The sequence below is a fragment of the Heterodontus francisci genome, chromosome 38 (assembly GCF_036365525.1).
Source record: "Heterodontus francisci isolate sHetFra1 chromosome 38, sHetFra1.hap1, whole genome shotgun sequence".
Classification (NCBI taxonomy): Eukaryota; Metazoa; Chordata; class Chondrichthyes; order Heterodontiformes; family Heterodontidae; genus Heterodontus; species Heterodontus francisci.
In genome coordinates, this window is record NC_090408.1 from 22,639,202 (window position 1) to 22,655,632 (window position 16,431).

Genomic DNA, 16,431 nt, shown 5'->3' on the forward strand with positions numbered 1-16,431 from the left:
ACACCAACTCCAATTCATGTCTTTCAGACAATGGCCTAGCAAATCCATAAACTAGTCAGTCATTGTCGTGCCAAAGGCCGAGCGTGTGATTTTACTGACACCCAACTGACAGATCACAACATCGAACTTGTGATTGCATACACACCCAATGGAACTCTACCAAAAGGATGTTTTGCACAAACCCAAAGATTACACCGCTGACGCTTTATTGAAGGATGGCCGCAAATTTGAGTCCATCGTCCTGGATCAACAAAGACTTCAAATCTCTATGTGTGACAAACACCACAGGTGCATTGAATAGGGATTCCAAATCCAAGACATCATGTACAAGGTGCGGCCTTTTACATTCGCCTAAAGCCTGTCCAGCACTTAACTCCCTCTGCAAAGCATGCAGTGTCAGGGGCCACTAGAAACAACAATGTCGCAAAAAAAGACAGACACTGTGGGCAAGAGTCCTGAACACAAACAGTTGAACTGCAGGACTGCTTCACAATTTCTATCACGACACAACCGACTCATCCACGCAGTTGCAGCTGACACTAGCACTACTGATCCCGAAGATCAGAGTACAAGCACAAGCGAGCGAGCGGAAAAGTCATTCCATGTTGTCAATGTCACCGAGCACATTGATTCGTTTACTCGGCTAGAAGCATTTGCATCCATTCGTATTTCATGTCCAGGAAGAGGGCTTTTGCTATGGGCAAAAGTGGACACCGGTGCCATTTTACCCCTATGCATCTTAAAACGCATATATCTAGGTTTAGTTTAGAGATACAGCACTGAAACAGGCCCTTCGGCCCACCGAGTCTGTGCCGACCATCAACCACCCATTTATACTAATCCTACACTAATTCCATATTCCTACCACATACCCACCTGTCCCTATATTTCCCTACCACCTACCTATACTATAGGTAATTTATAATGGCCAATTTACCTGTCAACCAGCAAGTCTTTGGCATGTGGGAGGAAACCGGAGCACCCGGAGGAAACCCACGCAGACACAGGGAGAACTTGCAAACTCCACACAGGCAGTACCCAGAATTGAACCCGGGTCGCTGGAGCTGTGAGGCTGCGGTGCTAACCACTGCGCCACTGTGCATGCCAAGATAACTCCGAACAACACTGAGCTAACTGCTTACAATGGGTCCCCAACGCCATGTCTCGGATCCATTACGATTAAGTTTTGTTATAATGATTTGGATTGGAAACCCCAACTCTTCTATGTTCTTTAAACAGCTGAACCTGCTATCGCTGGATGTGAACATGCAGTGACCTAACCTTGACAACCATCCATAGCATCAGGCGACGCCAAGCACTATCTCGCTCCAGTCCTCAGACGGTGACTAGAAGGAACTTTGCAACAAAGGAGTGCAATGCGGGCCATGGTTCCCCTGGTTTTCCAATGGTTTTTCAATTTTGCCCATATTGTGGCCAAAAGATAATCTTTATAACTTCTGCGCATCTTGTGGTTTCAAGATCCCTAAGGGTAGAATGAGGATGAGGCACAGCCTGTTACATCCAACATACAGCAGCTCCAGTGCGAACTGTATCCAGTGCATGAAGTTAGAGATGTTCTTCTAGAACAATGCAGGAAAATGAAAGAAATGCATGACAATTCCCATGCGAGTCACCATTCAAAACCCTATCACTGGTACATGGAGTTCTGCAATAGTCTCCAAAGTTCAACCAGAACCATATTCTTCTGAAGTAACTACACCTACTGGTGCTACATTGCATCATAACTGAGGGCAAATCAGAGTGGTTCATAATTCCAAGTCTACAGAAGACTCCACTGGAACTCGTACAAGATCGAAGACTAGGGGTGGAAGCTTATGAGTGCTGCGGCAGTCCCAACGGCAGGACCGAAAGTTGTCATAACTTCCATCCCCGCCGCAAATCATGTTTCCCATGCGATTTTGTATTTAAATTAGCCATGCGGCAATGGGCACAGGGAACACCTAGGATCATGCAGTGTGGGTGGCCTTTCATTGGTGGAATCCACCATCACTACCCCAAGCGCCATGATCGCAATAAATATAAAACATTGTGTTTGCAGCCTCCAGGATCAGCAGCCTTCCTTTCATGCAAATATTTTCAGGATAACTTACATTGAAGCTTTTACTTAAATCAAAATGTTTTTGCCTCCCTTATATTGTGAAAGTCACCATCAACTTCATATCATTTATTTTCCCTGCAACCAAAGTGAATCTCATGGCAGCCAGCAGGCAGCGTCCCGCCCCACGGTTCAGTGATGCCTCCCTGCAGGTTCTCCTCCAGGCTGTCAGGGAAAGGCAGGAGGTGCTCTTCCCTGCAGATGGAGTCAGAAGACCCTCTCACCTCACCAAGGCGGCCTGGATGGAGGGAGCAGAACAGGTCTCGAACCGTGGGGTAATTCATAGAACATGGGTGCAGTGCCACAAGGGAATCAATGAGTTGATCAGATCAGCGAGGGTAAGTGGTCCCGGCGAAGCTGCTCCATTGTTTTCTTCCATGGCTCAGTGTCTTTAAGGCAGAGGGTACGCAAGAAATGCAGTGGAATGTGTGAGCAGCCTTGGTGCCATTCACTAAATGATGAAGATTGGCATTGTTTATGTGATTGGATGTGTCGTGTGAAAGCCAAGGTGGAATGAGTGATGTTGATGCATGTGTGCAATGGTTGTGATGTATCATTTGCCACATAGTTAAATCTGCACTGTCTGTTGCAGCATAACCAAAGCCATAACCAGCGTGAGTGTGCTAAGACGGGAGGAAGGGCCCCTGACATCAGGCTACTGACCACGGCTGAGGAGGAGGCTTCGGAGATCGTGACAGAGGGAGGCAGGGTGAGCGGAGATGGCGAGGCAGGATCCACAAGGTGTAAGGATGAAGTGTCATCTCTGCTTTTTTAGCCATATGTGAAAACTGATGGAAATTGTGTGAACTCATGTGAAGCACGTGTTTAAAGTGCCTCAGTTTGTGTCTCCACTGCAGGTTCCTGCACTCAAGTCACAGAATGCCGCGAGGCCCAAGAATCCTCCTCTGGGGAGGACGAGGAAGCCAATACCCCAGAGTTTGCACTGTCACCTGCCTCTTCTTCCACCTCCACCAGCGCAGATACATCCACACAGTCCGTGAGGGATTTAAGATTAGAATCTGGGTATAAGGCGACATGTACGACACAGACACATCCCAGCAGCTGAGGGAGCATGTGCCAGCCAGGTCCCCTGACAATCGGAGGACTGCTGCGGACCAGGCTCCTGCTCAACCACACGCTCATGATGATCCTCTGCTTGTTGCTATAAGAAGTCTGTATGTTCAGGAAAGCCATGTGAAAAATATATCGGAGATGTCTGAGCTCATGCGTGGCTTTGCGCATACTGTGGAGGAGTCCATGCAAGCCATGATGTCTGACATGTCCCAGGTATTTGAGCGTATGGCTTCCTCAGACCAGAGTCTGGTGAAGTCATGGCGAGTCTGGTTGAGCACTCGAGCCATATGCGATCTGACCTGCACTCCATCACTGTTGCCGTGGGCTCCATGCAGCAGAGTCTAAGCGAGAGGGGGACAAGGAACCGGGACCTCCCCCCAGGTGCTCCTTCCCTTCAGGGAGACAGGCAGGTGCCATCGTGCACACATATGGAGAAGGAGCATCTGTCAGCTGTACCAGGGCCTTCCTCTCAGGACACCCGCAGGGTAAGTGGCGTCTCGTCCTCCACCCCACCCCCACCCCCTCCACCTCCCGCCGACATTGACCCCCTTACCTCCCGCAGGTGAGTACACGGGACCCCCAGTAGGATGGAGCCATCAAGGCCCCGTTCCTCCAGAGGATGCCCCCCCACGGTCATCCACAGCAACAGGGCAGCACACTGAGCAGACGCTGTCCATCTCAGCTTCTAATGTCAGGGCAGTACCTAGACGTTATGGAGAGGGCTGTCCAATGTGCATCATTTTACTTCTAATGGCTTTGCCTTTTAAGTATGTTTTCCAAACTGGCACCTTACAACTGGGGAACAGGTCAGGTGTTCCTGTCCCCACCAGTGAACCAGGATGAAAGAAAATGGTGGCACCATACACGCTTCACTGGTTCTGTTGTTCAACAGCTCCCAGTGCCTCATGCAATAGGAGTTGGGAGAGCTGCTAAAATACTTCATATCACAATGGCTAAGATCAGTTCATCTGGGCAAAGACCTAGCCAGGTAGTCTCAGGTAGAATTGACCCCTAATTTAAATAAATTTCAGGGTTCCACTGAGTTTTGTGCCCCTTCTGTGCACTATACTCAGTGTGTTATGCAGTCGCCAGCCAATATAGGGGTTGCTGAACTCCTCCTTGTCTGATAATAAGGGGATCTTTAGCCCTTGGCTAGGATGGTCGTTTGGGGGGAGGGGGTGTCCTGGATCCCGGGGATGGGTTGGGAGGCGGGTGCGGCCCTCAATCGGGCACCCTGAGCCCGACTGCCTTGCCCCCGCCCCCGGGGTGCGGAAAGGCCGGCAGCTATTGCTGGGCGGCTTTTCCCGTCCCCGTCACACCCGCCTGCCACCGGTAAAATCTGAATATGAAAGAGCCAATCAGGATCCAGAGCATTATATAGATGGAGGAGGGCGAGGGCCCTTAAGTGGCCATTAAGCGGCCACTTAAGGGTCTTGATTGGCCTTGGGCGAGCGGGCCGTTTCCCACCACCCGCACCCCCGCCTGACCTCCGTAAACTTGTACATAGGCGGAATCGGGGTGGGTAGGCCTCCCGGAGCCAGCCACTCAATTTTACGCCGCCCGCCCGCCCGCCATCATCCAACCCGCTGGGGTGGCGTAAAATTTCGGCCGCTGTGTGTGTACATCTTTAAGAGGTGTAGCTACAAGATCATGTTCGTTATGAAAGAGCTATGATGTAACACACCATGTGATTCTGAGTGTTTAGCAGTCTTGACGAAACACTCGTACAGTGAACATCTTAATGTACTAGCTGCTCTACCATTACTCAATAATGGCGCAGTGGTTAGCACTGCAGCCTCACAGCTCCAGCGACCCGGGTTCAATTCTGGGTACTGCCTGTGTGGAGTTTGCAAGTTCTCCCTGTGTCTGCGTGGGTTTCCTCCGGGTGCTCCGGTTTCCTCCCACAGCCAAAAGACTTGCAGGTTGACAGGTAAATTGGCCATTATAAATTGTCACTAGTATAGGTAGGTGGTAGGGGAATATAGGGACAGGTGAGGATGTGGTAGGAATATGGGATTAGTGTAGGATTAGTATAAATGGGTGGTTAATGGGCGGCACAGACTCGGTGGGCCGAAGGGCCTGTTTCAGTGCTGTATCTCTAAATCTAAATCTAAAAACCCACAATATTGCATTACTGATCCCATCTGGAGTGGTCAGTCTTTGTGTATCCTTTCTACTAACACAGAGGTTCAATGAACACGCAACACTATTCTTTGTGGTTATTTTAAACAAACAAGTACTAAGACTCTTAACATCTTGTCTATTCTATTATTGTAATTCTTAACTTAAAAAAAACGCAATGCTTTGCTTACCCATTATTCCTACAATTATATTTCTGAATATGAAAGAGCCAATCAGGATCCAGAGCAATATATAGATCCCACTTGAAACTTTGTCAACTTCATTTACTTTCCATATATCAGTGAGCAGGGCATACCAATGGTCCAAGGTAAATAGCTGGAAAAGGGTCTGAAATGTAGGCAGGATACCACTGGTAAAAATAATCAAAAGAAAGTAACGTTACTTGTTTTCTACTAAATAATATCAAAGCAAACAGAAATAGTTACTTCTTGCCCCCAATTTTTCTTCCCTTATGTGTCATTGATCATCCTCTTGCTTTTCACTGTTCTTATTTTCATCAATAGTTGAACTAACCAAAAAAAGTTAAAAGTCAGATAACAGTTCAATGGCATTGACAATTTAACCCCCTGTTGACTGACTCACTCATTTCACGAAGACCTGGTGGTAACTCCCCAAAAGCCAGTGAAATGAGAACTGTGGAGCTGCCAGTAATCTATCTTTACTGCCACAATGAAGTCCAAAATCAAACTGCTTCCATTAACGGCATTTATCCCAGCAGTAGGAAAGCTATCTCTCAATCAATAGGCGTCACAAACTACTCTAGCAATCTATTTGAACATTTTTAGGTGCATCTCAGTAAAGTGTATTCTCTGCTAAGAGGGTGGTTCTACAACATTCTTTGCCAGAAACCTGCAAAAGATTACTTTTAAATCTAATCTATTACCACCGTTGCTCAACAATCAAGAAAATCTCACTCCAGAGCTGCCTTGTTACACAATAGTTGAAACTTCTTACCACATAATAGTGCATTCAGGGGATTGGGTTGACCATAATATTATGCCTGATTATAAAGGTGCCATGTTGGCATCTTCCTTTCCTCATCATATATCAGGAGAGCAGTGTACGCCAATGATCCAAGAGAGATTGTTGAAAAAGGGGTTGATTTGAGAACAGGTTTGCAGGAGTAGAGTTCTGCAGACATAGACAAATGCAGAAATCTGGCAGCATTACATTCTTCACTTGTGTTACTGTTCATTTCACTTTGATGAGAAAAACTGATTGATTTTATTGAAGTTCACTTATCCATCGGCCACCATTCTGGGATCTGATTGGTTTGTTAGCTGAAAACATCAGTGAAGTTCCATTTCTGCAACTTGATTTTTCCATTAATTGAAACCAAAAATGAAGCCTTGTGAATTGATTGGTCCATTAGCTGATGCCCATGTTCAAGTGACAATATTATTTTAATAATATTGACTCTTTGTATCAGATTTGGCTCAGTTGGCAGCACTCTCACCTCTGAGTCAAAAGGTTGTGGGTTCAAGATCCACTCCAGAGACTTAAGCACAAAAATCTAGGCTGATACTCCAGTGTAGTACTGAGGCAGTGCTACACTGTCAGAAGTGCATCTCTCAGGTGGATGTAAGAGATCCCAAGACACCATTTCGAAGAACAGCAGAGGAATTATCCCCAGTATCCTGGTCAATATTCATCCCTCGATCAACATCACAAGAAAACAGGTTATCTGGTCATTAAGACATTGCCGTTTGTGGGAGTTTGCTGTGCATAAGAGTGCTGGCCTCTAGCATTACAACAGTGACTCCATTGTCTGTTAAGTGCTTTGAGACATCTGGTGGTTGTGAAAGGCACTATATAAATGCAAGTCCTTCTTTCTTTAATAAAGGGATGGCTGGGAGTAGTAACAATATAATAGGAATATATGTTAAAAAGATCACTAAAGACACTCAGCATCTATGAATCCAGTGCAGCTTGATGGTATGAATTCCTCCTCTCTTTGATAACTGCAGCAATACTAAATTAAACGGTCTCAACCCATTTCCAGTAGACATAAATCACAGCGCAAAACTTTTCATTATTCGCTGTAAATTGTCAGTTTCCTTCATGGAGGTTACAATGGTTGCTACTGTAGGAGATGTCATACAACTACAATGTTCAGGAGAACTCTCCTGCGTTTGGGATTATGGCAAAGTGAGAACAATGCAGAGAGAGCTATCACACACAGCTAACTGGTGATATACCTGACCTGGAGTATTAATGGTGAGACTGAGATTTATTGTATTTTACATGATTTAGCAGTAAAGGCAGACAATTCTATTTTTGGTTACAATGTTGAAGAAAGGGAAATGCTCACATTTCTGGACAGCCTCTAAGTAGGCTGAATTAGTGGAACATTGTAAATAAATTGGGTTATTCCTAACAGTTGTCAAACTGAGATAAATCATAAAAGGAAAGGGTTATTTCTTTTAAAAATGAAATTAATTTTTAGGAGAAATTTTAAAATGCATTTACCGAAAAGCTGAGCGGTAACCAAGATCTGGATCATCAGACTCTGTGTAACTCCGAAAAAGTAACACTCCAACTACAGCAAAAACGTAAGCAAATATCAACACCAACAGCAAGATGAAAGTCATTGCCTAGAATAGATAAAAAGTTGATTGTTAGTTTGTAGCACACATAGGTAGGTACAACATAGCACTTTCCCTTAGCTTAATACTCATTGTGAAAACTAATGAAAGTACACAAGGAACAGATGGCAAAATTATCATCATGCTGTCAAAGTATGTTAAAATAACCACCTTTTCTGTATAGTTAAAAAATAGCCCTAAATATCTTTGAGTACTGGGCCACCCTTCCAGGATAAAGTGCCCAAAAGTGCAGTAAAGGGGATGGAAAATCAGGCAGCAGCCAGAAATACTGGATCTCCATCCTAAATGAGCACCTTGGCAAATTCCTGGTGAAGTCTGGTGTGGATGAAACTTCTATATACCCCACAGAAGGTCCAAGATATTGGAAGAGGCAGGGTTGGCACGATGGCCTTCACAGCAAGAAAACCTACTGCTTCCACTTCCTGAGAAGCTATAAGTCTGGAAGCCAATAGAACCTAGCGTGGAGAGATGCAAATGGAGCGCACCGAGGTTTCAGTGCAGGGTCATGGCCTGAGCTTGCCATAACATGGGAACAGGAGCAGGCCATTCAAGCCTATTACACAATTTGATTAGATCATGAATGATCTGTACCTCCACTCCATTTACCTGCCTTTGCTCCATGTCCCTTTATAACCCCATGTAACAATAATCTAGCGATCTCAGTATTGAAAGCTTCAATTGACCCAGCATCCACAGCCTTTTAGGGAGGAGATGTTCCAGATTTCCACTGTCCCATTGTCTGATTTCACTCCTATGTAACCTAGCTCTAGTTTTAAGATTATGCCCACTGGTTCTGGGTCCCTCCCAACAGAGGAAATAGTTCTGCTGCATTGCCCCCATTGATTCCCTTTATCATTTTAAACGATGAATAGATTACCTCTCGACCTTCCAAACCCTACAGAGAATACAAACCAAAGTTATGCAACCTGTTCTCATAATTTAACTGTTATGTCCTGGTATCATTCTACTGAATATGCACTGCACCTCCTCCAAGGCCAATATATCTTTGCTGAATTGCACTGTCCAAAACTGAACATAGTACTGGAGATGGGATCTGATCAAGGCTATATACTAGTGAAACATCACTTCCTCAATTTTGAATTTCAACTCCATTGAGATAATTGCCTATGTTCCATTGGCATGGTTCATCACATTTTACACCTGTGCACTAGCTATTGGAGATTTCTATATGTGGACACCCAAACCCCCTTTCTTCTCCACAGTTCATAGTCTCTCACATTTAAGAAAATATTCCAGCATGCCTTTCTCAAATCCAAAGTGCATGATTTCACACTTCCCCACATTGACCTCCCTTCTTCTACAGTTTTGCCCACCCACTTAGTCTATCTTTGTAACTTCCTGCTTCCATCTGCACAATTCACTGTGGCTCCTACCTTAATGTCACCTGCAAACTTGGATATATATCTCGATGAAACAGTGCAAGAGTCAGTGAAAGCAGAGAGAGTGAGAGCCTGAGAGTGCCAGGGAGAGAGGTAAAGAGCACCTAAGGTGACATCAGCACAAGGGGACTAGCTGATTGGTGAGTAGCTGGTATTTTTATTTGTCTGGATGAGGGACAAATCTTTGTTTCTTTCTGGAATGTTTAGATAGTAGTCTAATAAATAGAGGCACGGCAGAGCACCTCAGTCATGTTGAATGCACATTCTGTGCCATGTGGGACCTCCAGGATGCTTCTTGTGACCTGGACAACCACATGTGCAGGAAATAGCATTAGCTGCATGAGCTCAAGCTCCAGTTTTCGGAGCTTAAGAAGCAGCTGACATCACTGCAGTGTATCCAGAAAGCTGAGAACTATGTAGATAGCACATTTCAGGAGGTGGCCATCCCGCAGATTAAGAGAGTGCAGGCAGAGAGGGAATGGATGACCGCCAGATAGACAAGGAGGACCAGGCAGATAGTGCAGAAGTCCCTCGAATGCATCTTGCTCTTTTATTTTATTATTCAGTCTTGGGATGTAAGCATTGCTGGCAAAGCCAATATTTATTACCCAATTGCCCTTGAGATGGTGATGTTGAGCCACCTTCTTCAACTGTTGCAGTCCATGTGGTGTAGGCACACCAACAGTGCTGTTAAGACAGGAGTTCCAGGATTTTGACCCAGCGACAGTGAAGGAACGGCAATATATTTCCAAGTCAGGATGGTGTGTGAAGTTGGAGGGGAACTTGCAGCTGGTGTTGTTCCCATGCATCTGCTGCCCTTGTTCTTCAAATGATAGAGGTCATGGGTTTGGAAGGTGCTGTTGAAGGAGCCTTGGCAAGTTGCTGCAGTGCATCTTGTAGATGGTGCACACTGCTGCCACTGTGCGCCAGTGGTGGAGGAAGTGAATGTTTAAGGTGGGGGATGGGGTGCTGATCAAGTGGGGTGCTTTGTCCCCACAACTGATGTTAAACCGATGGGTCTGTAGTTACTTGGTCTCTCTCTCTCTTTCTCTCCCTTCTTAAATAATGGAGTGAAATCAGCAAATTTCTAATTGAAATGCACAATTCCCAAATTGAGAGAGCTTTGAAAGATCATGACTAATGCTTCTGCAATTTCCTCACCTACTTCTTTGAATACCTAGGGGTGGAAACCATCAGGTCCTGGAGATTTTTCTATCCTAAGTCCCATTATTTTTTTCCATTACCATTTTGTTACTTATATTCATTCCTATAAGTTTGTCCCTTTGATTTATTTTTAGTTCCCCTGCTATCCTCGTCCTCTGCTGTGAAAACAGATGCAAAGTACTCATTTAATAAATCTGCCATTGCATTATTATTGCCTTATGATCAGCTGTGTCTTTAATGGGCTCACATCTCCCTTAGCCAATTTCTTAACATATTTGTAAAATCTTTTGCTGTTAGTTTTGATAGCTTTGTGATTTTTTGATACTTCCTCTTATTACTCTCTTTGTGTGCTTTTACTTTTTATAGCTCTCCCAGTCCACTGGATTACCACTTTTCTTGGCAATTGTGTAAGCCATTTCCTTTAGTTTTAAACTCTGTCTCACGTTGTATGTTGGCCATGGATGCTTAACTGTACATGTGGAGCTTTTGCTCTTTAGGGATATTTATTTAGTCTTATATTGTCCTAAATACTTTGTTAAATACCTCCCACTATTTTTCTGTAGGTTTACCGCACCTAGCTTACATATCATTCCTTCAAAGTCATCCTTATCTAATGCAAAACCTTGGTTTGTTTGTCACCTTTCTCCTTCTGAAATTTAATGTCAAATTCTGTAATGTTGTGGTCACTGTTTGCAAGATGCTCCCTTACTATCACATCATTCATTAATTCTGGCTTGTTACTCAATACTAAATTTAGTGTGGCATGTTCCCTTGTCAGTTCTAAAACAGTTTCAGAAAACGGTCCTCAATACACTTTGGAAATTCTTTACCTTATTGAGTTTATCTGCTTTGCATCTCCCTGTCTACTTGAAAATAAAAATCTCCTATTCTTATCACATTGTTCGCGTTGCATGTTTCCTTGATCTCTCTATTTATACATTCCCCCACTACATCACTGCTATCGGGAGAAGACAGCTAGTAGGATTGGTTCTCTTATAAAGGAGGATAATTGCTAACAGTTTAAAAGATTTTTACAGCATTATGATTGGCTTACCCAAATTAGCTTGCCAGTGATGCATCTTCCTACCCCTCTCACCCTCCACCCAAAGGCCAACTTAAATTGGTAGACCTTGCCTGACAAAGGATACCTTGGTGGAGTTGAGGTGGAGACCATTGGTGCAGTGGGAATGCTACTCCACTGCAGTTATGGCGGTGAAGCGGGTCCAAGAATTTTAGGTTCTAATATATAGATACCTATATTGTCGATCTTCTATCGCATTGCACAGAGGGAATGTAGTCTTCAGCTGAAGTGGGATTTGAGGGGGTGATGGATAATTGTACCAGGTCAAATGGAGATAATGCTGTACAAGAAAGGAGGGAGAGAGAAACAGGGAACTGTATATAAGCCAGTTAGCCAGGCATCAGTAGTAAGGAAAATATTTTAATCTATTATTAAGGATGTGGTAACAGGTATTTGGAAAATCATAATATGATTAGGCAGAGTCAACATGGTTTTATGAAAGGGAACTTATGTTTGACAAATCTATTAGAGCTTTTTGAGTGTGTAACTAGCAGGGTAGATAAGGGAGAAGATCTAGATTTTCAGAAGGCATTTGATCAGGCTGTTACACAAGATTAGGATTCATGGGATTGGGGGTATTATATTAGCACGGACTGAGGATCGGTTAATGGGCAGAAAATAGAGAGTAGGAAAAAATGGTCAATTTTCAAGATGGCAGGGTGTAACTAGTGACCTACTATGAGCATGCATGCTTGGGCCTCAGCTGTTTTCAATTCATGTCAACGACTTAGATAAGGGGAGCGATTGTAATATATCCAAGTTTTCTGATGATGCAAAGCTAGGTGAGAAAGTAAGCCGTGAGGAAGAAACAAAGAAGCTACAAAGAGATAAAGAATGGTTAAGTGATTGAGCAAGAAGGTGGCAGATGGAGTATACAGTGGGGAAGTGTAAAATTATCCAAATTGGTAGGAAGAATTGAAAAGCAGGATATTTTTTAAAAGCTGAGAGACTAGTAAATGTTGGTATTCAGGTGCATTTGGGGGTCCTTGTACACAAATCACAAAAAAGTTATCATGCAGGAACAGCAAGCAATTAGGCTTGCAAGGAAGTTGGAGTATAAGAGTGAGGAAGTCCTTACTGCAATTATATGGGGCTTTGGTGAGACCACACCTGCAATACTGTGTACAGATTTGGTTTCTTTTTCTAAGGAAGAATATATTTGCATTAAAGTGGGTGCAACTAGATTGATTCCTGGGATGAGAAGATTGTCCTTTGAGGACAAATTGAGTGGATTGGGGCTATACTCGCGAGAGTTTAGAAGAATGAAGTGATCCTATTGAAATGCACACAATTCGGATAGGGCTTGACAGGGTGGACGCTGAGAGGCTGTCTCCCCTGGCTTGAGAATCCAGAACTGGAGTTCATAGTCTGAGAATAAGGGGTCGGCTGTTTATGATTAAGGTGAGGAGCAATTTCTTCAGTCAGTTTTGTGAATCTTTAGAATTCTCTATCCCAGAGGGCTGTGGATGCTCATTGGATGAGTACTCAGATTGAATAGGTTTTTGGACACTATTACTGGCCACTGAAGGGCCCTTTCCTGCCGCCGCTGGGATTTAACCAGCAGCGGGGGTGGGGGGGGGGTGGTGGGGCATTCCGTCACGTGGGGAGCTCGCCCACTAAAACAAGGTGAGCTGCCTGCAGGCTTGTTGGAGGGGGTCCTCCTCCATGGGCCACAGATGGCTCCCGCCATTAAAAACACCACCTACATTAATCCGCCCCTCACCGTGCACTAAACGCCCACCCTCCCCACCCCTCCCTCTCTGGGGCCTGCCGGTCTGGCCCTGGCAACCCTTCCTCACTCATCTTGAGTCGGGGCTCCAGCACTTGGCCTGGGTCCATGATCTCTTGCAGTACCAACAGTGGCCACCACTTGCAGTGGTGCTGCCGATGCTACTGAGCTGCCCGCCCTCCGATTGACTGGCAGCTCTCGGAGGGGGGGATCCCTACCTCTAACAGGACATAGATCCCAGCGCTAGGCTGTTTATTGCCGAGAAGGCTCCAAATGGACGAGCTGGGGACCCCACCACTATTTCAGGCTGCCACTGGAAGACCTGCCGGCACCACAAAAGTCAGCTCGAAGAATGCACTGGTTGTGACTTCAAGAGTTTAAGGCACCATTTGCTCCCAGCCATGGGTGCTATAGTTGCAATTTCCCTTGGGCTGTAGCATGAGATGGTGATGAAACAGAGGCAGCAAAGAAAAGGACAAGCTGCTTGCAGAAAGAGGAGGAGGAGGGGGGATAAGGGCTCCCAGCCTGAGGCATTATCCACCGAGGGTCTTGCAGGAGCACTTCTCTTACCTGCACCTAAGCCAGAAGCAGTGTATGCATCTTCTGTGTTTTATGAAGGAATTGCGTACAGAACTCTGCCACTTCTTGCAACCCGGCCTGCAGCCTCAGAGCAGGATGAGGACGGCGCTTCCAGTGGCTGTGAAGGTGACAGGTCCTGAATTTCTTTAAGATGGGATCCTTCCAGGCTTGAGCAGGCAACAGATCTCACATCTCCCAGTTCAGCATCCACTGCTGTATCAGAAAGGTGACAGATACTCATAATGTCAGGAAAGGGAAGTTCATTGTGTTCTCACTGACCAGCCAGAAGTGGGGGAGCGAGCATGTGGCTTTTTATTAATTCATTCATGAGATGTGAGTGTTGCTGGCAAGGCCAGTATATATTGCCCATCCAAAATGCCCTTGAGAAGGTGATTTTGGATAACCCTATGGAACCACTGCAGTCCATACACCCAGACTGCTGTTAGGGATTGAGGTCTAGGATTTTGGCCCAGCGATAATAAAATAACAGCAATATAGTTCCAAGTCAGGATCATAGAATCATAGAAAATTTACAGCACAGAAAGAGGCTACTTGGCTCATCAGGTCTGTGCCGGCCAAAAAACGATCCACCAGGTCTAATCCCACCTTCCAGCATTTGGTAAAGAATCATAATGGTTGTGAGTTGGACAGAACTTGCAGCAGGTAGTGTTCCCATGCATCTGCTGCCCTTGCATCATGAGATGGTACACACTGTTGCCACAGTAAGCCTGTGTTGGAGGGAATGAATGTTTAAGGTGGTGGATGGGGCACTGATCAAGCAGGCTGCTTTGTTCTGGATGATGCTGAGATTCTTAAGTGGAGTCATACTCATCCAGGCAAGTGGAGAGTATTTCATCACACTCCTGACTTGTACTTTGTACATAGTGAACAGGCTTTGGGGTCTCAGAAGATGACTTACCATCACAGGATTCCCAGCCTCTGACCTGCTCGTAACCATAGTATTTATTTAACTGGTCCAGTTAGGTTTATAGTCAATGGTGGGGGTTGAGTGATGGTCATGCCATTGAACATCAAGGAGAATGGTTAGAACATAGAACATAGAACATAGAACATAGAACATACAGCACAGAACAGGCCCTTCGGCCCACAATGTTGTGCCGATCCTTTGTCCTCTGTCAAGGACAATTTAATCTATACCCCATCATTCTCCTTTATCCATATACCTATCCAAAAGCCTTTTGAAAGTCCCTAAAGTTTCTGACTCAACAACTTCCCCGGGCAAGGCATTCCATGCCTCGACCACTCTCTGGGTAAAGAACCTTCCCCTGACATCCCCCTTATATCTCCCACCCTTCACCTTAAATTTATGACCCCTTGTAACGCTAACTAGATTCCGTCTAGTTGGAGATAGTCATTGCCTGGCACTTGTGTGGCATGAATGTTACTTCTATTTATCATTTTTTTATTCGTTCTTGGGATTTGAGCATCACTGGCCAGGCCAGCATTTATTGCTCGTCTCTAATTGCCCTTGAAAAGGTGCTGGTAAGCTGCCTTCTTGAACCGTTGCAGTCTATGTGGTCTTGGTACACCCACAGTGCTGTTAGGGACAGAGTTCCAGGATTTTGACCCAGCGACAGTGAAGGAACGGCGATATGGTTCCAAGTCAGGATGGTGAGTGACTTGGAGGGGAACTTGCAGGTGGTCTTAGCTGTCTACTGCCCTTGTCTTTCTAGGTAATAGAGGTTGCGAGTTTGGAAGGTGCTGCCAAGTGAGTTTTGGCGAGTTGCTGCAGTGCATTTTGTAGATGGTACATACTGCTGTCACTGTGCTTTGCTGGTGGAGAGAGTGAATGTTTAAGGTTGTGAATGGGATGCCAATCAAGCGGGCTGCTTTATCTTGGATGGTGTCAAGCTTCTTGAGTGTTGTTGGAACTGCTCTTATCCAGGCAAGTTAAGATTATTCTATCACTCTCCTGACTTGTACCTTGCAGCTGGTAGAGAGGCTTTGCCAGGATAGCGGGCTTTCCCATGGTGCAGGGCACCATCAACTGCGCATGTGGCTTTGCGGGCACCGCATCTCAATGCTAAGATGTATCACAACTAGAAAGGTTACCACTTGCTAAATATATAATTAGTGTGTGACCAGGCTCAGCACATAATATTGGTGAATGCTTGCTATCCTGGCAGCAATCATGGTATTTTCATTGTGCGATAGTCTGCTTTTCCTTCAATCTTTCAGGCACCATGACAAACCAGAGGGTGGCTACTGGGTGACAAGGGCTATCCGCTTTGCACCTGGTTCATGATTCTGCTTGGCAAACTAGCCATGCGTGGCCAGCATGCATACAATGACAGCCATGCTACCTGAGAAACATCATAGAGCAGGCCATTGGGGTTCTGAAGCAATGGTTCTGCTACATATAGGGGAGGCAGTGGCATAATGTTATTGTCACTGGACAAGTAACCCAGAGACCCAGGGTATTGCTTTCGGGACATGGGTTCAAATCCAACCATAGCAAAAGGTAGAATTTGGATTGAAATAATAAAAATCTCTAATTAAAAGCTAGAAATGTGGTTGAC

At 45.2% G+C, this 16,431-nt stretch overlaps 1 protein-coding gene across 8 annotated transcripts in view; it reads right to left on the minus strand.

Moving 5' to 3' along the window:
• The window catches only part of LOC137352419 (cation channel sperm-associated protein 2-like), a 74,909-nt gene that overhangs the window by 17,591 nt on the left and 40,887 nt on the right, over nt 1-16,431 (minus strand). For 7 of the 8 annotated variants that reach the window (XM_068017806.1, XM_068017807.1, XM_068017802.1 and 4 more), the window contains 2 exons: nt 7,802-7,926; nt 5,503-5,681 (listed from right to left, as the gene is read on the minus strand). In XM_068017806.1, coding sequence (XP_067873907.1) covers nt 5,503-5,681; nt 7,802-7,926 — 304 coding nt within the window. The remainder of the gene's footprint in view (nt 1-5,502; nt 5,682-7,801; nt 7,927-16,431) is intronic. The other variant, XM_068017809.1, reaches the window with a different exon arrangement.